Source organism: Glossina fuscipes, unplaced genomic scaffold, assembly GCF_014805625.2.
Source record: "Glossina fuscipes isolate IAEA_lab_2018 unplaced genomic scaffold, Yale_Gfus_2 0, whole genome shotgun sequence".
Classification (NCBI taxonomy): domain Eukaryota; kingdom Metazoa; phylum Arthropoda; class Insecta; order Diptera; family Glossinidae; genus Glossina; species Glossina fuscipes.
In genome coordinates, this window is record NW_023998414.1 from 12,094,592 (window position 1) to 12,117,528 (window position 22,937).

Consider the following 22,937-nt stretch of genomic DNA (forward strand, 5'->3'; position numbering starts at 1 on the left):
ATATATATATATATATATATATATATACATATATATTAACACAAATATATATATATATATATATATAGATAGATAGATAGATATTCAACTATACCACTACATGCAATGCTTAGCAAAAGACTAAACAGAAAAACAAAAATGTTGACGCCCTCGCATTTGCTTAAGGCGACTTTAGGTCTTTTGGTCGACGTATATTTAAGCTTTACACTATGTCTTTCTACATACATTTGTGTGTGTGTGTGTCTGCCACAAATCGTAGGCAAATCATAAATCTAATAATTTTTCTTCGCATATCATAAAATATTTCGTTAAGAACACTCCTTGCTTTAATTTCGCCCAGAAATGCTCAGGCGTACTTGAACAACAACGTGTGGCCCTCTTTGTATTTCGAAACGCGAAAAATGCTACACAAGTTTTTCCTTAAAAACACAAATAAAAAATAAAAATGCTGAAAAGAACACGCTGACAAAAAATAAATTGTAGCAAATAAACGTTTGCCATAAAATGCCATAAAATGGCAAACGTTTTGCGGTCTGTTATACAATAAATACCAACGAGAGAGTGTTGATTTGCCTGACAATTACTGCCAAATGAAAAATTGTGGCCAACTCAAAGTCGACAAACACCCATTCATATTTATATCTGCACCAGCTCCTATACCCAAGCACACAAACGCTCGAATGCCTTAATTCTCTAAATGTTCCGTTGCATAGAAATCTTTAATATTTTGTAAATTATAGTTAAGTTGTTTTTTTTTTTCGTTTTCTTTTCCTTTTTCTCGTCTACCAAAATGGGAAAAAAACAAAAAAAAAAATGAGGCAAACCCCGCTAGTTTCAGCCTTTAAGTCAAGTCATACAAACCGTTGCTTTAAGTAGTAATTATTTGAAAATATGAATTCACGAGTATACATGCTCTCTCTCTCTCTCTCTATCTCTCTCTCTCTCTCCTGAATTGCGCCCAATTCCATGGCCATCTCATGACGTTTTAATTTAAATTTAATATTTGTTTTATTAAATTTTTAAACTTTTTTTTTTAAATAAATGATATAAACGTTTGATTTTATTTGAATTCTTTTGCAGGTGGTCCTCTCGGCCTGTTCCTCATATTTCCAGAGCCTATTTCTGGACCACCCCGAAAAGCATCCAATTGTGATATTGAAGGACGTCCGTTTCGCCGAACTGCAAACATTAGTCGAATTCATGTATAAAGGCGAAGTAAACGTGCAATATTGTCAGTTATCGGCTTTACTGAAAACGGCCGAGTCTTTAAAGGTAAATAAAATGCTAATTTTATAAATTTATAAAGCTTAATTAGGCATCGATCTCTTGATTAATCAATTATTATTGTTATTGACGCTTTTATCTCGGATAAAAGAAAGAGAAATTTTGTTATTAATTTTTCTATCATTTTTCTTTTCATTCGTTTCGCTTATAGGTTAAGGGTTTAGCAGAAATGACAAATCAGAATACAGCGCTGCGAGAACCAGAACGCGAACCAGATCGTCTACGACCCCACTCGCAGCCACATAGCAAAAGTAGTACTTGCGAAAGTCCTGTCGATGCTTCATTCGCAGGACCATCAACATCGGGCTTAGCTTTGACTGCCGGTACAACAACAATCGCCTCAGTAACAACCGCCTCTACAACTTCAATAACATCAACAACAAGCGCCACAAGTTCCGCAAATACATCCGCAGCCACGACAGCAGCGGCAACCACAATATCCTCAACGTCAACCAGTTCAAGTACGGTAGGTTCAAAACATCACCATCATCACCATCCATACCATCATCATCCCAGCGAACGGTGCAGTCCATCGCCACCTAAACGTTTGCATTGTAAATCGTCGTCAAGCGATCAAGAATCACCGCTACCACTGGATCTCTATCAGAGACGTATAGAACAACAACAGCAGCAGCAACAACAACATCAGGATGATTTATATGAGAACTCAATTACGAACCAAAATATAGCGAATGAAAAGCAAAGAAGCAGTACACCGTCTCTAAGTGCTAGTGGGACCAGTCAAAAGCACAGCACTGGCCACAATCACGGTGGCAATGACGAGAGCGGTGAAAGCGGTCTAACACAAAAAGATGAACCCGATGATCGTGAATTCATTGGAATTAATTCGCCCGTCAGATCAACCTCGTGCAGCATTCACAGACCAACATCCGATGAACCAATGAGCGGTATCGAAAAAATCGAAGATGTTGAAGACGTTGAGTATGGAGATGAAGAAATGGATTTGGAAGATGATGGCGAAAATAGTTGCGAAGAAGTGGGCTTAAATATGAAAATTGGCAGCGGCAGTTTGGCCGCCGCCTTAGTGTCACCAAATCTAAATATTGCGAGAAGTTTAGAGAGCGGGGGTGCAACAATCGAGGGAGACTCGGCACGCTCGACACCCCTAACAAGCAGCGATGCATTAACCTCAGAGCATATTAGACGTCCAGCATCGCAGGGTTCACGTGAACCGGGAGGCTTAGAGCGTCCTAATAGCAGAAGCGGCGGTTTATGCGGCTTGCCTTCCACATCTGGCAGCAGTATACCTATCGCTCTTAGTCCCGTATCTTCGGCAGCAGCAGCTTTAGGCCTAACTAGTAGTGATACCTTGGCTGGACCTTCCGGTTTAGGACCGGTGCAATCGGTACCATTGGTGAGTAAAAGCAAATAAAATAAATAAATAAATAAATAAAAAAAAAAATGAGTTATTCAAAATTTTAAGGGGAATTTTAGAATTGGGGACACCCACTCAAGCCCACCTCAAGCCCAAAATTTTTACGTTACTTTCCTCGTAAATCCATATAATCAATTTTACATTGAAATTTTGAATGAATGGTCCTAACAAGCCGATATAGACATAAACAATATCAATTAAGCGGATTCGTTTGCTTCATCTTTTCATCCAAATTACTTATATTGAAAGTTATGTGACTAAAGTTGTAATTTCGATTCGCTTGAGAGACATCGCCTAGCACTTACACAAAATGGACTCAGAATTGAACACTTTTTATGAATATGTGAATTTCATAAGCTCTAGACTAGATCACATCATCTCATCCATCGGAGCAAATTCAAAAAAATAGAAATAAATAAATGAATAAAGAAACAAAAAAAAAAAAAAAAAAAATGCTTTATTTTTAGAATCTGTTTACCTTTCTCTTTACTTTCCTGTTACTTCACATATAGTCCCTAAAAAAGGAAATCGATTGCAGTGAGGATGACAACAGCAGTAGTCGCCATCTGCAACCTCGTTCAGCATCTGCTAGCGGTATTTTAGGTGGTGAACTTGATTACCGCACTTCTCATGAATCGGTAAGTGTTTTTTAATCAATTTCCTTATTACGATATATGTTTTTTCCTATCTTTTTCTCTCTCTATACATATATACACAATATTATTATATATTGAATATGTTTGTCTCTTTTTTTTTTTTTTTTAATGCAAATCAAATATTTTTTGCTCTTCGTCGTGTTCTTTGTCTATGAATTTGTTTATTTTTTATTAAATTTTATAAACATTTTTATTAAAATTTTTTAGAGAAATTTATTTTTATCACCTTTGTTTAGTTCTTTTCACTTCCTTTTAGCTCTTTCCCCCCCCCTTTCCACCATTTCTTCTTTTTTTTTGTTTTGTTTCTGCAGTAGTGCAGAAAATTTTAATTCTCCCCCGACTTCCTCTTACGCTTATTCCGAAATCACCCATCAAACGTGCCGCTACGTTTAAAGTACGTTACAAATTGAAAATATTCTGAAAAAAAAAAAAAAAGAAAAAAGCAAAAAAAACAATTATTTTATTTAGCTGAACGAAAAAGGAAAAAAACTAAACACTGCATGGTAGCTGAGCTACACACCCTCTAATACCTGAGTAACCTGATTATTGTTCTCGTTTCGCTTACACAATTCAATATCGGAATTTTTAACTCTTTTCTCCGTTCCGTTTTTCACATAAATAAAATACTTTTTGTTTTATTTACTTTTTATCCAAAACTAATGCCTTCCTATACACCGATTGATGTATGCATAGAATTCTCTTACATTAGGCCAATACTACTACTATACCTATATATTCCTCGTTTTTTGTTTTTTTTTTAGTCTTTGTTTTTTTGTGTTTTTTCGTTATTTTATGTTTTTTGTTTTAGTAAATGTTGCATGTTTCCGTGTCCTCAATTTGTTGTGTTGTTCGAATATTTTATTTTTAATTTTATTTTAATGTTTTGTTTTCATACATTATTAGATATCCTATTTTGATGTATTGTGTGACTTCTCTGCCTCCTAACGTTCTCTGTCTCTCTCTCTCTCTCTCTCTCTCTCTTTCTCTCTCTCTCTCTCTCTTTCTCTCTTTCTCTCGCTTTCACTATCTCTCTATCTCTCTATCAATCTATCCCTCTCTCTTTCTTTTTCCCACCTTTTTCATAAACTCACTACTCGGCTATATGTTGCATATGTTGTATATTGATCTCTCTCTCTCTCTCTCTCTCTCTCTTTCCGTATATTATATATATTCCTGTGTAGAGTGCAACTCTGCTTTCATTTCTTCTCCTTCTTTATGTGTTTCAATGTTTTAAATGTATTCGTTTGATTTTGCATGAATTTCCATCGAATTTTACTCGAAAAGCAAATATTTCGTTATTCCCCCTCTTTCCCAAATATCCAGCATTTATTTTAGGATTTATTAAGTTTTCCTTCTTCTTTTTTTTTCAAATAAAATCCCAAATCTCCCGAATTTATTTGTTATTTATTTAACAAAAATTACATCAAATTTTTATATTATAAATCTGCAAGAGAGCGATGCAAAATATCAATATTAAGCAAAGTTCAGTTTAGAATTTAATAAAAAATTTTATATATCACTTTTAAAATGTTTTTCTAAAAATTTAAAGACAACGGCGTGTTGTGTTTCATTATAAACTATGCGGCACAACTGCTTAAGAAAAAAAAGAAAAAAAATTCTATCAACAGTGTTCGAATATGTTATGAAAACAGAGTAGGGCTGTAAGATTTTAAGTAAAAAAAATGTGACTGCAATTCATTTACTAACAAACTGGAAAAGGAAGCACAGTAACTATTTTTTACATCCGCCACTCACCACTGAGATATATATATATTGGCTGGATATCAATGCATTCGAAATGCAAGAACTCCCTTTAACTAATACGTTTCTTAAAATGCTCTATAGACCTTTATCGGTTCTTTGGATGGCCTTTCTGCGCTTATCAACGGACAAAGAAAGAGTGGCCGCTTTCAATATCAGGCACCCATACGAATAATCATTTAAATGGTTTCGCTGTTAACGCGTATAGTTATAGGAACCTTTACAATTCTACGTCCAATTGTCACAAGAGTATTGCGATGTTCAAGATTTGTTACGAAAAAGCTTAAATTTACGCTTACGATTTGAAATTCTCAAAAAATAAGCCTCAGAAGTTCCATAAAATATATTTAGATATATACATATATCTGATTGAGATAATGATAGAATTTCGATTAATCTCTTCTGCACTTGCTGGCGCAAATGGCCCGATCCTCTATTGAAATCCATTACAGAGCTCATAAATAATATAGTTTCGATTCGAATAAAATTCTGAACTAACTTCACACATCACCATATGTCGGGTTATCGTGCTCTAAAAGTATGCTATGACTTATCAAAAAAAAAAAAAAAAAATCGAACCCGAAAACTAGAAAATGAAAAAAGTTGACATATTCCACAACATTCTGTGCTTTTCCAATCTATAAGTAGACTAACATCAACTAACGATTTCACATTTGTTATGTGTTTGCATAAGATTTTACAAAACGAAGACGATTTCCTAACTGCCTTAATTGTGTCTTTGCCCTATATAAAAGCCCTTGTTGGTCTTTCTTCTACCGATAACGATATTTGGTGAATTTTTTGCATACGCGCTCCATTTTTTTTTCGCTGCTTTTCTCAGCTTCTTTCGCCATTATAAATTCTCTTTGTCCGCCAGATATACGAGGTGGATTCAATATTGATTTTATTCCTGTTTGAATCAATCCTCCTTAGATGTAACAGACTTGTACCAGCGCTTTTCCCAAATCCTTCAAGCATTTCTGATTGTGCATCATCATGATACATCAGTCAGAAAGGCTGACGACTGACGACGGACAACTGGATAAACATGCTTAAATCAACTTAAAAATTGATCCTGAATCGATTGCCATCAGAAAAAGTAGACCTTCTATCTATAGTCGTTTTTCAATCGATTATATTACATGCCTGTCTATTGGGGGCTAACTGTGCAGTGTTAGCCAACGTTGAAAGCTGTCAAATATGCCAAAATACATTAATGAGAATGCTGTCGAGTGTTTTTGCCATAGCGAAGTGATTAGATGTGGATTACTCACAGACATGAATCGCAAAATGTCAAGGTCGCCCAGATCGACGATTTTCTTCGGGTATAACATCTCCGGAACAAAATTTGCAAATATCCTTTGGCAGTTGCGAACATTAACAACCATTCAAGTCCCAAAATGTCACATGTTTTTACGAACAATCGATACGTTAAGCCCTATCTTGAACTCATACCAAACATTTGGGCGAGATTTAGGGATTGAAATGTCAGTTCTGAACATCAAAACGACATTGAAGTTGCGATCAGAGCTGAGAGCGGTAGAGAAATGTTATAACCGACTTTTGTGTTATGTTGCTATATACCGTACACCTTGCGACACGATTAATTTATTGGGAGAAAAGGTCAACAACCTGTTTAGTTATATGTAATTCCCTTTTTGGCGTGGCCTTGAGCGAAGATCCGCCCTTTCATAGATCTTTTCAGTTTTGGAAGCATGAAAAACTTGTGCTGAGCCAAGTCTGGTGAATATACGGGGTATGATTACGGTCAGGTCTTTCGCCCAAAAATTACGAATAAACAATGCGTCGTGAATGGATGCAACGATTCTCTATAATAATTTTCTTTATTGCTTCAACAGTTCCATCGGTTGTTGATGCGTTGTGGCATCTGTGTGGACGGGGATCGTTTACATTTTCTAATTTCTTGTTTTTTTTTTTTTTTCTTTTTTGTGGCTATAGGCGATAGCGTTGATTATGGTCCAAATTTATCACCTACGCATCTTTCCCAAGAAATAGTTATTTCCAGTTCTAGCGTATGCATAGCTTGGGCAAAGAACGTTAGATAGAACGTTAGATATGAGATCACACATCAAGTTTATGCTATTATCGTTAACGTAAAGAAAGAATCGAATTGAACTGAACTGAAAAACTAAAACGATTACAAAGACCTTATACTAAATGTGGACATAATCGACCTTATACTATATGTGTACAAATGTACGTTTCTATGGCTTTTAATTCTAAATTTTAATTATAATTCTACTTTAAGTAGAGTATACGCGTTTAAAAGTTAAATCTATTTTTTTTTATTCATGGCCCGTTTGAAATAAAGCCTCATGGCTGTTTTTCATTCCCACACTAACTTAACATATGCAGATAATATATACATATATAAATTTATTTTTATATTCACTTTACAAAGGACAGATTCTGTTCCTTTTTTTTTTTTTGTTTTTTCTTATATTTGGAGAAATTCTCCCAACACACCTTCAAGTCATATAATTTTCGACAGGCTTTACGTTTAAAATAAAATAAGAAAAACCAAAGAGATCCTTAACAAGTGCATAGAGAAATTTCCAAAAAAAAAAAAAAAATAAAAAATAAAAAATAAAATGAATAAATAAAAAAATAATAATAATGAAATTTTCTCGACGAATCAAGTCGCATAGGCAAGAGCCCTACATGCAATATGTATAAATAAAATAAAATGTTCTCATATACGGAAAAATGGAAATCTATAAAAAAAATAATTGTATATATTTACTATATACGTATATGTAGATATGTAGTATATAAATGGATACATATTAAAAAAGAGTCCAAGTTGATGATAATATTACTTTAGTTATTACCAGTCATACGATGGGCGTAACGTGACTTTCATAAGTAAATGTAAGAAGAAAAAGGAAAATATTTTATATAAAACACGATATTTTTTTTTTTTTTTTTTTGTATTTTTAATAAAAGGAAATAAACTGAAAAATAAAATTTTGTATGAATGTGCAGACATAACAAAAAATAATAGAATAGTTGAAAAAATAAATACAGCCTCATAGGCACACGCATACAGACATGAGCTGATATCGAAATGCAAGCAGGGAAGGAGAAGCACGCGTGTAGGTGGTTGTAGGTATCGCTTGACGAGTTTCAACACACGCGCTTACACATTTGCCCCAACCTCTCGCCTAACGAAAAAACCGACCGACGACATGCATATAAAAATTGATATAAAGAAAACTTTTTACTTTTTCCTTCGTTTTTTAAGGCTGCAAAGCGTGCACACACACACACACACACACACAGAAATATATATATATATATATATATATATATATATATATATATACACAGAATCCTTTTTATATAGACATGTATAATATTACGTAGCTTAGGGAGAGAGTGCGTGTCCGTGTCGTTGTACTTGTTCTCTACGTATATATTACATTTATATACGTATGTAAGCTGATGAAAGCTTAAAAAGTGGGTGCGATAGAAAAAAAATATATTTGTCTCAAAAATAAAATGTCAAAAAAAGACAAAGTCAACGTCACTGTTGCACAAACAAATTAAAAAAAGCAAAAAAAATAAACAAATGTTTCCTTTACTCGCGCATGCAAGTGATTTTGTTTTTGTTTTATGTTTTTTTATATATGCACACATATATATATATATATATATATATATATATATATATAAAAAATTTTGCCGCACAATATACGACCTAACACTGTGGCAAGGGTTTTAAATATTTCACCGCTAAAAGGGGGAAAAAGCGACATTATCGTCCTTCAAGAATAAATTGTTAAGATTTTTTTACCACCGGTCAGGTCTACGAGGATATGAGAATACACATTTTCACACAAACATTCCTTCATGTTTAATGACATCGTAGAATGATTTGCAAAATAAGATTTTATTAAAGACATAATCTCCACAATATCACAAAGATTGAGTACGAGTGTTGCTCTCATGTCAACGCTACTATAACAGTTTGAAATCGCCGACCTAAACAAAGTTATCAGGACGACCGATTGCCATTGCTGTCCATTAACATAGAAATCTCAAATTGCAATAAATATTCTCGATTCAGTTGCGCATTTATGCACATATTATAATAGACTCGTAAGCTGCGAAAACTGAGCTCCATAATATATGTGTGTATAATCTATCTGCAGCATGGGTGGTCATATGTAATAGACCTGACACATTCGAAAAGCAACTTGATGCAAAGATCACTAATTTTCGCATATCTATAAATGACAAGCTAAACTAATAAGCACTTTGGTTAATTTTCATTGCGATTGTAAGTGCAGAACGCAACAGCAATAAGGAGGATGCATTACACATTTAATTTACACTATCCACCTAAAATTTTTTACATCATTTTTTATGATTTGAATAAACGGACGACAAAATGGTAAGAGAAAAATGAATAAAACCAACAATGAATATTTTTATGCATAGATATTGTGGGTGTACGCAGATTCCTTGACTTAGACAAGCACGACATTGTGCGCACACCGCACCGAATCCATACATTGTCAGACAATTACTCGCTCTAGGCGCTACAGAACAGAATTTTGAATAATAAAACCTTTAGTCTCAAAAGCAAATAAAGTTTTGTTTGAATAAAATTTAATAAAAAGTTTGCTCAAAAAGGAATGAAAGTGCTGTGCTGGTCAAAAGATACACACAGAATATCTTTCGAATGTGTGAAGGAGATTTTGTTAAATAGATACCTTTTCCTTTTCTTTTTTCTCTTTTTTTTTTTTTTTTTTTTTTTTTACTTTCAAAATTAATATAAGCTTTGCAACTACTTACAAAGCGTAACATCTTTATGTAAATCTATAAGTATATAAATGTGCAAAAAAAAAAAAAAAAAAGAAGAAGAAAGAATGCGTTACCTATATACTTAGGCAAAGTAATTGTAGAAACAATAATTTGGTGCAAATTGATAATATTGATGATTGATGCATGAACATGGCCAGAGAGAATAGACGAGGAATTACATGTCAATTTCGCTTTTCGAAAGTAACACTTCGGCGGAGGGCAGGTAAGAAAAACAGATGGAATGATATCTCTTATCATCTTATCATCTTGGCATATATATATATATATATAAATTTGTACGCGTTACATCGTAGCGAATACGGGAAACTGCGGCAAGGGCAGCAGTAGATAATATCCAAAGTTAATCATTTTACGCGAATATGGTTCGCTGTTGTTTAAAACTTTTTTTGTGAGAAATTTCAATTCATCGCAACCCTCGGCATCTAATAAACATTTGTGTGACCTTAACTCTATACCGCTTCGATATAGTAATGACAGTGTTAAGCATTGCAAATTTAACTTCATTTTAATTACCTAAAAAATAAAAAAAATTAAAAATATGAAAGAAAAAAAAAAACAAAAAAAAAAGTTTCAGCGTAAAAACAACGCAAACTTTTACATGATTCTCTTTCATATCTCGATTTGATGGCATATCTTTAGGGTTAAATAGAAAATTAAAATAAAAATTTTTACTTTATACACACATATGCTCTCTCACTCTCACTTTGTGGGCTTTTTCAACTTTTCTCTGCCACTACAAAATTTCTCCCCGTTCTTACAAGCATATGGTTTGAGTCTATGCTGTTGTGCTGTTGCTTTACAATCCATTTTTGCTTTATTTTTTTATTTATTTTAATATTGCAAATACATTTTAAAAAAATAGAAATCCAAAAATAAAATATTAAATATAAATAAAAATGTAAAATTCCATTTATTTGCTATTATTGCCGTCACATCAAGTCACAAGTTGTTCTTTTCAAATAAATTTTTTTTCGCAGTAACTTTTCTTCTTTCTTTTCATTTTCAGAGAGATAGATAAAGAGAAAGCGAGAGAGAGAGAGAGAGAGAGAGGGAGAGAGAGAGAATAAAAGAAATTTTACTTTTTGTCTGTCTGCAATTTTATTGAATTTTATTTCTTTTCGATTTATTTGTGACGGCTGACTTGCAAACCACATTACCCACATGGCCGGGCATATACAATCATATAGAAACGCATACATATATCCATTTTTCGATAAATTGAATTCTCTCGCTTGTGTTGTGTTGTGTTGTTGTTGTTCTCCGTAATGATAATATATATATATATATATAATATATGTGCATATATATGCGAGTATGTGTTAACGTATTTCTTTGGTTTATATCTTTTTTTGAGATTGTTTTAATTTCCTCCCACTTCTTTTACAATTTTTTCTCAACTGCTATAGCCTCCTTTTATGTTATCAACGAAGTCTGGCATCGCATTTTTTCTATTTTTGGGTATTTTTTTTTTTTTTTTTTTTGTTTAAGTGTCGTTTCTTCGTTTCATTAATGTCTGATATTTCCATTAGGTTGAACTTAATTAATGCAAAAAAAAAAAAACCAAATATCATGAAGAGTGTAATGAAAACTTAAATAAGTTCGAAATTTAGTTTTTAAAGTAGAAAAGTTTTGGTCGAAACTTCTGCTGCATATACGGTCAACTGTCCGCCCAGTATGATTAGAGCCAATATCTTATTTTATGCTATTAACATTAAACTCAATTAGTTATTGGGTTGTACTTAGTCCTCAGGAAAAAAAAAAAAACAATTTATCAATGCCGTCTTAAACGAAATATTACACAACACGTTCAATCAATTTAGTCATATCTCCGTGTAAGAAAAGGTATCAATTTACTTATGACGACGGCCACCAATAAGCTTCGTTCGTTATTTGCACATATTTGCATTGAATAATGTAAATGCAAGATTTGCGATAAAACAATGCATTCGTTCCGTTTCATCTTCTTTAGTCTTGACCAATCTTTTTTAAATGTTCTTTAAATCGCTTAATGAATTAAGTAAAAATAATTGTTTTTATTGTTTAAGTTAATTAATAAAAAAATAAATTTTCTAAAAATCCCCGAAAATACTTCTGTTCGATTTCTTCACTTAACAGTTTAACTATTGGTTTCACGTAGAAAGCTTTATCGTACGGGAACGAGAACGAAGTAAGAAAAATGCTCACACGAATAATTTGGGTCAATAATTTGTGGGACTAAATAAGAAAAAAAAACATTTGTTTTTGTTGTTGTTTTTTTTTTTTGAAAAACTCAACTTTTTTTCATCATCATATCAAGTCACTCATTAACTTTGTAACATGACATGTTAAATGTCACCACCATTGATCAATTCATATGATTTGTCGTCCAACTACTAATTTACAAGTTACCAATTGCTTTACTGACTCCAGTTTTGGTTTTTTTTCAAAACCAACGGAAAGACTTAAATATCATCTGTATATCATCCTAAAAACTTATTGAATGATATAATAAATTCCTTTCTTTTTTATGAAACGATTAGCCAAAACACTTAAAATGCATTTCAGTATTCGTAATAACCGGATAATCTGATCCCAAATCCTTTTCACTCTTGCATCATTACAGGATTCGCAAACACATAGTAGTTGCCTGTGGGCGACGTCTGAAGAATGCTTCACAACACTTCACAAGATGAAAGTTGAATTTCTTTTGAGCATTCGAACATAAAACTCTTCTTTCGGAAAAAATGAACCACCAAGGAGTAGCAAATGTCAAGTGTAGTCTGTTCATCAGGCAAGCCTTGATTTTTCATCACGCAATCGCATCTTCCTACACTGCGCTGCTTCTAAGGGATTTTTTCATTAGAATTTCAAATTAAACCGTTGTCTAACTGCTCGGTTCTCTGACTGAGATCTCTCGGACCTCTGGCTCTGACCAATCTATTATTATTATTATTATTATTAATATTAAAAATTTCGCCAGAGAAATAAATTCTAAGACTAAACTCTTAAAAGCACTAGCATCCAAGGCTATCGGCTTTTATTAAAAAAACTATACCGCACTTGAGATTCGAACCCACGACCATTGAGTTGCTAATCGAGATTCTTCGTCTTTGGCCACTCAGGCGGATTCTGACCAATCTAGAGACATTGTTTCATACGATTGATGAGATAAAGAGAATTTGAAAAAGCGCTTATGTAATGCAATGTAAAGAGTATCTCATCAATTATACTCAAGATGAGCGATTTGGAACCGTTTTACTTTGTTCGAATTTTTCTTTGGACATTTGCTACAATTCGATATCGACTAAAGAATGAGGTGGACTTTTTTTTCTACTTCATGTCACATTTTTGCGATATTTGTTATGGTATTCGTTCAAATAGTTCGTAAAAAGGAGGTGAGAGATAAAAAATTGATTTCACCTTGAACGCACTTGTGTGATGAGTTATTAAAAGCCTGCAAAGGCGAAAAGCAAAAATTATAATTACTATTGCGTTTCGTAAAAGCTTAATTGAGCGCATATCATATAAGAAGGCTTATCCTATAAAGAAACTTATCGCATCTTTTAAAAGGTTTAAAATGTATATCTTAATTAAAACTACACTCTCATATGACTACCTTAAAAAAATCAAAATGATATAAGATAAGACAATAAGATAAATATATCCATTCATATACACAGATATATATATATATATTTAAATTTATATATAACACACATCATAGGTGCACTTTTGCGTAGTAGCTGCATAAATGAACTCAAATACACGAATGCGAATATTAATTTCAACATTTTCAAGTATAATCAAAACTCCAGTGTTTGTCTACAAACAGAGGAAAAGAACAATTTCACAATAATGCTCCCATTCATTCTTTTATCTGTTATTATCAATGCCTGTAACGCTTCGCTAAGCTCATCCTCTATTAAACTCACGAAAAAAGAAAAAAAAAAAAAATTATAGAAATGATTGCATGACGGATAAAAAGGCAACAACGAAAACGAAACAAAACGCATTTTTTAATGTTTATTTTTTTTTTTTTTTTTTTTTTTTTTTTGTATATTTAAAATAAAAAATGTAACTTTTTTGATACTCATCACTTCCCTAAAGCTAGCATTCATCAACGGGTGTGAATAGGCGAGAGAAAGGGTATAATCCGTTTTTTTTTTTTTTTTTTTTTTCATAAAAATAATTATAAACATACTTAATGCAGATAAGTGAGCGAAAATGGAAAAATTTGATATATGAAACATTTAATAAATCTGCGACAATTCATAGAGCGATTGGGAGTGTGATAAAGATATATACTCCTGTCTTTGTTTTCCTCCGTTCAACAACCAGAAATATGCTTAGCAGATCCCAGATAAAATGAGCGAAAGTCTGCTCAAATAATGGCAGCTCTCCATGAGTGCAGACAGGAGTGTATTATTATGATTATTATTTTATATTTTATCAGAATTTATTTTTACTTATTATTTATGTTATTTTTATTGTTAAATTTTTTTTTTTTTTTTATTTATTAATTATGTTATTATAATTATTATTGAATTTGTACGTTCGTCAGCCGATGGGGCGGGAAATTCACCCATTACCCATCCCCAGGTGTGTTAAACCAAGGGGTTCTACTAAGCCTTTCTGCAATTCTCTCTTGACGCTTTCATGATTTATTTGTAATATTACTGCTGCAACTGTGTTTATGTGTTTGTCTCAACTTTGCTGTAGAGAATAGCACCGCTATCTACGCCTTCTCCACTACTTAATGTACGCCTAACTACTTTATGCCATTCGGCAGTAATATGATCTGTTGTTTCAATACCGCTTCTGCGTTTCCAGCATAATTCCTTTTCTATTTCTTGCGTCATTATATGCCTTTGGTAATATCGTATGGATGTTACTTTACCTTGCACAACAACAGGGAATCCTTCTGCCTCAAAAGACAGTTGCCGTCTCATTACCTCTATGACTTCTATTAATCTAATATATTATTCCCGATCTCATTCGCAAGACTTTTGCGGACATGTTTTTCGATTCAATTATGTAATGTCTGCTGGCCAGTTAAAACGTTGCCTGGTGTCCCATTTCTGCTCTTACTTAAATTTATCGATTTTCACTAGCATTTCTGCGTCTTGGTTGCGAACTAAGATACATCCTTACATTTTTAACCTGTGCATCATGCAGACTCAGTAAGTTCCTTATCCCATGACAGCCGAATGGCCGCGATAGATTTATTCACTCTCTAGCACTGCGTGGCCGGTGTACTTTGTACTTGTACATAGGGCCTCTTATTTGCCTGGTTTCTTCATCTTGGGCAGTGCTACCTTAATTCACTCCTCCCAAGGAGTAGATGTATGCTGGTATAGCCTAAGTATTTAATCAAGAGATGCTATATCAAATATCATTCATTTCAAGTCATTTCTGAACTGTCAACATACATTGCTCTCATTGCGATAACATTTGACAAGTGGTAGGTTTACGGATATGCTTTGAAATTAATTATTTCAAAGTGAGTAAATGAGTCTTATTTTCATTTACTCTTATTTATATAAAGGGAATTATTGAGCTTCCAATTATTAATTTTAGTTAGAGACTCAATTAGTTTAATTTAAAAAGTCATTCATAAAAAGATTAAACAGGACAGAATCCGAAACTTATCCTTAAACAAATTCCTGAACTCTTTTTAGTCATTCTAGACCAAAATTATGAATAGAATCGAATTGCTTACGGTTGAGCAGGTAAGCGCGCATAAAATTACATGTGTTGCCAGAGTAGTTAAATTTATGATACATTTTTTCAATGAGCAATGAATGAGGACCCAGAACGGTAAGAATGGAGGACTTACCAGTGATGAAGATTTTCTCTAATCGATATTAAAGGATCGAAGGATCCAAGATATTCTTTTCTTCGTTAACAAATACGTTTTTACATCTAATAATATTCTGATCTGTAGTATTTTGACGTCCTTCGAGCATTTCATAAGCACATTTATCCCAATTGAAGATGCTGAAGTATCATTGTTCATTTAAATACCCCGTGCTTTCGTTTGGCACATTTGCCTAAGATAGTGCGGCAGAAATGAAAGAGTTAAGTTTAATCATCAAAAAATAATTTTCAAGCAGTCCGTAGCATATCATCACAAACTTTCACACCGAAGGACAAGTTTCTTTCATATTAAACCGAAAAGTGGTATTTTTTTCCTCCGTAACGTAATAATTACCCAATCTCCTATATAGGCAAAAATAAGAAAAAAAAAAAAAAAAGTTTTTGAAAGAAATTTGTTATATGCAGTGCCTCAAAAAAAACAAACGAGAAAAAAGCTAAATATCTTGGAAACGAATTTTTTTGCTACAGCACTCTTCTCAACGTATCGAACAGCGTAGGTGTATTTGAACCATTTTCAATACCACTTGCAATACGACGAAAACCTTCCAATGTGTTTGCTAAATTTGAAGTCATGATATCTTAATTTCTGCAACCGGGAGTTTGTTAACTACAATTACGGACAGACAGATGGACACATATTCTTTTTTGGGAAATTGGAACTGGTCGAGAATATATATCATTTCCTTCAGACTATTGCGAATGTTTTGGCGAAATGAATAAAACTCAAATGCTTGATTACTCTTGAACAATTTAGGAAAAACTTGTTGACTCGTTGACCCCGCGCGTAGAGTGCATACGTGTCGATGATGCATAAAAGTGTCTTTTAAACTTTCTATATAGCTAATGTTTATGGTAAAGGTTCTCGTTGAAATTGTTATATATTTTTGCATAATTCTTGCTTCCTGGGTTCTAGTAACTGGCGCTCAAATTCTGAAAACCTTCATAATTCAGGTTCCCATTATCGTGATTTTGTCGACTTGATTATACTTATTCAAGAATATAGGCCATAAGGATTATTTTCCCTCCTCCAGCACCCAACGCCTACGTTTATGTCAGGAGGGGAAGAGGTATGTGTAGACCGAACAATATTGGCTTATAAATAAACGTATGCGAACGTCCCTTTAAAGCTAAAGATTTGTCGTCCACGTCTAAATACCTCAAAATTTTGTACTTCATATTAAAGTGACTCGAAAGTAAAATCTTTATGCCTTCAATCTGAAGAGGGAGTAGTTTTTGAACAAAAGAGGACATAAGCAGTGAAATTTTTTTTTTCTCTTTTATAAACAACTTCAAACATATTCATTTTAAAAATGTATACACCCATATATACATACATATATATACATAATAATATATACATACACACATGCAAATCCTTATTATGCTTTCTATCAATTATCATTAATGAGCTTTATATAAACGAGTAAAGTATTATTCACTTCCTGGGTTTTTGTGTGAAACCTTACAGATGGCAACCCCTTGTCTGTAAGTCTAAATTTCGAAATAAAAAATAAATAAAAAAATTTCTGACTAATGATTGTTGTCTCTACGCGTGAAAGAGTATGATGATCAAACTCCACTCAGTTCTGTTCTGTTCATTTGGCTGTTGTTTATTTGCATTGCATACCATTCGATGCGTTTGAGTACATATGTTGGATCCGTTTATCAAAAAATTTGAAATCTACGTTTGCTGTTCCATTGCAAATGAAAAAACAAAATAAATATATTTATATATATATATATATACATATATACATATATATATATATAAAATAAAACAAACATGAAAACAATAAGTTATTTATCAAATATAAAAAAAAAAAAAAATTTGAAAAATTTTTAAAATGCAAATGAAAAAAGCACCGTTTCTTCCCACTCTACATACTCACATCGCTCACCGTCACGCCAGCGTCCCTTATGTCCGCCCATATATCTTTCTCCTTTTCTTTCTCTTTCTCTTTCTCTTTCCCTTGCCCTTTCCTTTTCTCTTTCTCGCTCAAACGCTCTTTTTTCACTTACGCTCATACAATATATGAAGATTCGTTAAAACCTTGAAAATAAAATTAAAATAAATAACTTATCTGTCAAAATAGAAAATTCAAAAACTATATAAATAAGTCTCTATATAATATATATATATATATATATATATACGCCTGTATGTATGGGTATGTGTGTGTGTGTGTGTGTATTTAGTCACTACGTGTACACAGGCATATATGTGCATTTAGGCGCATTCACTTGCTTTGACGTTTATTTTAATTAGTTCTTGAAAATCGCAGAAAAAACGAACGAAAATGAAAATAAAAGCAAGAAATAAAAGCAATAGCCTGTAAAGACTAACGGTGCGTTACAATTTGAGACAAACCTGACATAACAACAGACAGTTGAAAAAGCTTGCATTCACGTCTCCTCCGCATCTAGATAATCAGTAAACACTCTCAACGTCTGGCAATTATAAACCGAAATCCATTCGGCAAAAATCCCTTTGCCTTGCCACGCGTTATATCTCGTCCTCTCTCTCTTTAACGTTTTTCTGCCGACGCCAACGCCTAAAATGCTACTTGAAAAAAAAAAACCAAACACACAAAAATATTTATATATATATATATATATATATAAATATATATATATATATGAGTGTGTATTCGAATGTATGTGCGTGCTTACGTACATACTGGAAAATTCATAGTAAAAGCTTTCAACTCTTGCATTGACATTGAAAAAATGGAAAAAGCATTTCAGGAAAAAATAATAATAAAAAGAAAATTATTTTTTTATTTTTTAATTTTTTTTTATATATAAAAATCATGTTATATATCGCATAGGATAGTATGTATATATATCCGTCCATATGGGAATGAGTTCGGGTGCAGAGCGATAGTAGCACACGTATACATATTTAACTTTCACATTTCATTATTTTTGTTTTTAATATATTTTTATACTTACGTGCATGCAGCTCACCATGATATATATATATATATATATATATATATATATATTTATAAAATGTGTGTGTGTTCACGGGCAAGGGACGAAATGCATTTGTGCGTTTGTACAAGAATTTCGAGTTCACTTTTTGCTTTTGTTTTTCTCCTTTTTTTTTTCATATTTATTTTTGAGATTTCGTTGGGCGTTTGTTTTAATTATTTCTTTTTCTTTTCATTTTCGTTTTTTATATATATATATTTTCGCATTTATTTCGGCTTTTATTTTTTCTGTCTAGTATAAAATTGATATTTTACAACATATATATATATATATATATATATATTTATATATATATATGTAAAATCTCCCTGTCTATATAATGTGTAGACACAAAGTCGTTAAATTCCTATTTGAGTAAAAGTATTTCAAATAAAAGAAATTTTCACCAAATTTAAACCTTGCCGGTTAGTCGAATAGAGAACAGGCAGAAAGTACATTCTTTCATTGATCTCTGGAAATGTCGAAAGACTAGAGCACAGCAAGCAATTAATGCAATTTAGAAAGTTTCTCAAACATATCCACACAATCTCTTAAATATCTCGAGTTACTTTACGCCTTATTTTAAGAACATTTAATATTTTCTTGCTGTTAGTACTTCGCGTGCTTTTACTTTTTTTCATAAATGCATTCACATTTTAATTGAGTTTAATTTTATTATTAGTATCATTATTGTAATTAATTCACCCAAAGAAATAAATTCCAAGACTAAAATTGTAAAGCATTATCATCTTAGGCTATCGATAGGTATCTCTTAGTTTTAAGTTTTCATAAAACGTATGTTGTTTTATTATTATATCAAATTTTTGCTACATTGAAACGATGCTGACGTAAATGTTGTTGCATAACAATGTATAATATAATTTTTGTACTAGCACACACGTCTACTATCCATCCCTCGGAAGTGTTTTTCCAAAAAAAAAAAAAAAAAAAAAAACAAGAATTTCGTCACTGTTGTGTGGCCAAGTATGCATTTTATTCATAGTCAATTCTTTCTTGAAAATATTTCTTGCCGAGATTATTGTTCAATCGCGAAAAATGACGGGTAAGGAGTGACTTTTAATCTGTTACAAACACTCATGCGTATACAATCGCAAACTTTTCTTAAGTCATTCTACAACTTGTACGCCTTAGTGCAATCGTAATCTTATTGATAGTTAAGCCATAGCATTCAAATAAATTCAATAATTAATCGTTAATTACTGCGCCCATAGAATAAAGTTAAGAAAAAGACAAAACTATAATTTTTGATTAGAGAAAAAAAAAAATAATAATAATAATAATAATAATAATGAAACGATGTACAATACGAAATTTCATGACCGTTTCGTGGAGAAATGTGAATATCTCGCTTTCACAAAAAATGTTTAATGAATTATCGTCCCAGTTACCTTAACACAATTTCTAGAAAGTGTTAATGATGTTATATTGAATTTTTGCTCTAAAGAACGCGATATGCAGGAACGCAACAAAAAACGCGAAGATCCAATATCTTGGAAAGAATTTATTGTCATGTGATGACGGATGCAATAACTGAGTGATCATTTCCATAACTTAAATTTTAGCTTATAAAAATCCAACGTTTGACGATCTCGGGAAATATTTATTTGATTTTAAAACATATCTTGTGAATATGTAAAAGTCGTTGCCATAGACTAAATTAAACTAAACTAAAAACATATTAAGGAAAAACAACAATGAAAAGGTTATATGCATCTTTATTGTAACCATATCTATATATATAAATATATATATATATATAATCACACTATAATTTTAAATGTTTCTAATAGACAGTTCTGGCAGATTTCCGATCGATATCTATTACGTTTATACATAAATATTCGTATTTCGTGCCACCCGCAATTTGATGTGGATGTATGTATGTGTATGTATACAACTTATGAATAGGATCTGGATATAACCAACTCTTATTATACAAACTAACTTAGCGTTATTCGTTAGAATCTATTTAAGCATAACTGTTTGTCTGTCCCTCTGTCTACACACAGATTCAATCACTGGACGCAATTATTAAATTATTGTGATCAAATCTAGGCACTTTAGAGTCCAAGTACGAACTCTATTGGAGACGGATATAATTCAAACTCAAGAATGCTCCCCTTGCAGCATTTTAAAATCATTATTATATGAAAAAAATTGATGATTTTTAATATTTTTCGACAAAAATCGGTGGAAACACTGTTTTCGTACGCTTGTGTACATATTTTAGCGAATACGAATCCACTTATCCACTTATTTATAAATAGCCCTCACACATCGAATTTGCTGCATTACACTTACACGTGATTGGTATATTTTCGGATCCTCTCTCCTATAAGTAACCCCATGAGAACTAAGTCTTTATATCGCAATAAGGTAGAATTTTTATATTGTCTGATAAATATAGGTGGAGACTTGAATTGTTTGGATGTGTGTAGGGTACATAAAAATCGGCTTTTTCCCTGGTTACATCTTCTAAGATTGTTTTTACACCGTACACCAATTATGATGCAAAACTGTGATTTGGATGCGTACAAGACCCAGTAGGACTTGAGATAGACGCACCTTTTATTATATCAAGGCTAGCCTGTCTATCTATCTATTTGTGCTACTGTTTTCAACGTACAAGTCGCGGTTTTTGATTTGATGCAACGACTTCTTTTTTCTTTGTCCAAGGACGAGCGCCTTATGTTGAATGGTCGTTATATGAATAGCAGTATTAAGCGAAGTGATGTAAGATGTTTAACGGTGGACTACCGCCGATTCTAATGTTTTTACTTTCCTTTTTCTTTAATATAGCTGATATCTTTGAGGGGCCCACACAATAATTACCAAGCGTTACTAAGAAAATAACAAAACTAATCCACCCACCCACACTAGCTATGTTACTTGTTACTATATATTCAAAATGATGACAAAAACTCCAACAGTGTTATGATTGTTTGAATAAATACTAAAAAGCTTGTAGAGCTTTGAAGTGTCCCTATGTCCTTTAATAATCCTAAAGCCACAATATTAGTCTTTAGGACAAATTTCTTTTATATCCGAACACTAATGAAGACTACTATTATTGAACGTCCTTAAGTGCGCTGTAACGGGCAATGAAATAAAAGACAGAAAAATTTCTGCCCGACAAAAGCTACAGCAGTAGCAACCGAAAAAGAAAGCAAAATGAAAAACTAAAGAAATAATCAAATATCGATCGAAATGCGTCTGACTACGTGTTTGGATTTGGGTTTGAGCAGCTCCCGTACAGACTCTTTCTTATACGATGTCGTTTTTTTTTTTTTCCTTTTTTTTTTTTTTTTTTTTTTTTGTTTTTTTTTTTTTTTTTTTTTTGCTCCTTTTCGTCCTTGTTTGGTTGTCAACTAGTTGAAGCTCAGTCAGTCACCTTTGCAGCATCTTTCAATTTTCTTCACCATTTAGCAAACTTGCAGAACACTAAAGTAAACTAACGAACATACGCACACACGTATATTCTCATGTATGTCGTATACAAATAAAAAGAGAGATAAGTACACACAAGTGATATCATACGAAAATTACCAAAGTTGAATATTTTTTTTTATTTTTTTTCTCTCCTTTCAACCTCTTTTGCACAGAGTGATGTTTCTTTTTTTGCTATTTTTTATTTTAAATAGAACAAGAAGAAAAAGAAAATTGTGTCGTGTGTTATGTAAATACGCTTGTGTGTGCGTTCTGTGAATGTGTACTGTTATGATGATTATCACCACCATTACAGGCAGCTGTAAAAAAGGTCTAACGTTCCTTGGCACGAGTTTATGTAGATGTATGTATGTGTGTGCGTTCATTATGCAAACATTGTTAAGTTAAAGTTTATCAAACAAAATTTAATTAGGAGCAAAGGACCTTCAAATTGCTTTCAAAAACTAAACGGCGCTTTTGGTTAAATACATAAAGTGTAGCATGAATGTTGCTTTAGGAAAAGATAACACCAGCTACACTTTGCATATGAAAGTTTCATCATACTATTATAGATATACATTGCCTAAAAAGTGCTGAGCCTTTCAAGATAAAAAAAAAAAAAAAAAAATTGTAATATAAATTTTTTTTTTTTTTTTTTTTTTTTCCTACATTTAAAAATTGGAAACCAAATCAAAAAAATTCCTGATGCATTT

At 32.3% G+C, this 22,937-nt stretch overlaps 1 protein-coding gene across 4 annotated transcripts in view; it reads left to right on the forward strand.

Moving 5' to 3' along the window:
- The window catches only part of LOC119642658 (serine-rich adhesin for platelets), a 327,583-nt gene that overhangs the window by 253,856 nt on the left and 50,790 nt on the right, over window positions 1–22,937 (forward strand). For all 4 annotated transcript variants that reach the window (XM_038041894.1, XM_038041910.1, XM_038041891.1 and 1 more), the window contains exons 3-5: window positions 1,081–1,272; window positions 1,436–2,659; window positions 3,193–3,318. In XM_038041894.1, coding sequence (XP_037897822.1) covers window positions 1,081–1,272; window positions 1,436–2,659; window positions 3,193–3,318 — 1,542 coding nt within the window. The remainder of the gene's footprint in view (window positions 1–1,080; window positions 1,273–1,435; window positions 2,660–3,192; window positions 3,319–22,937) is intronic.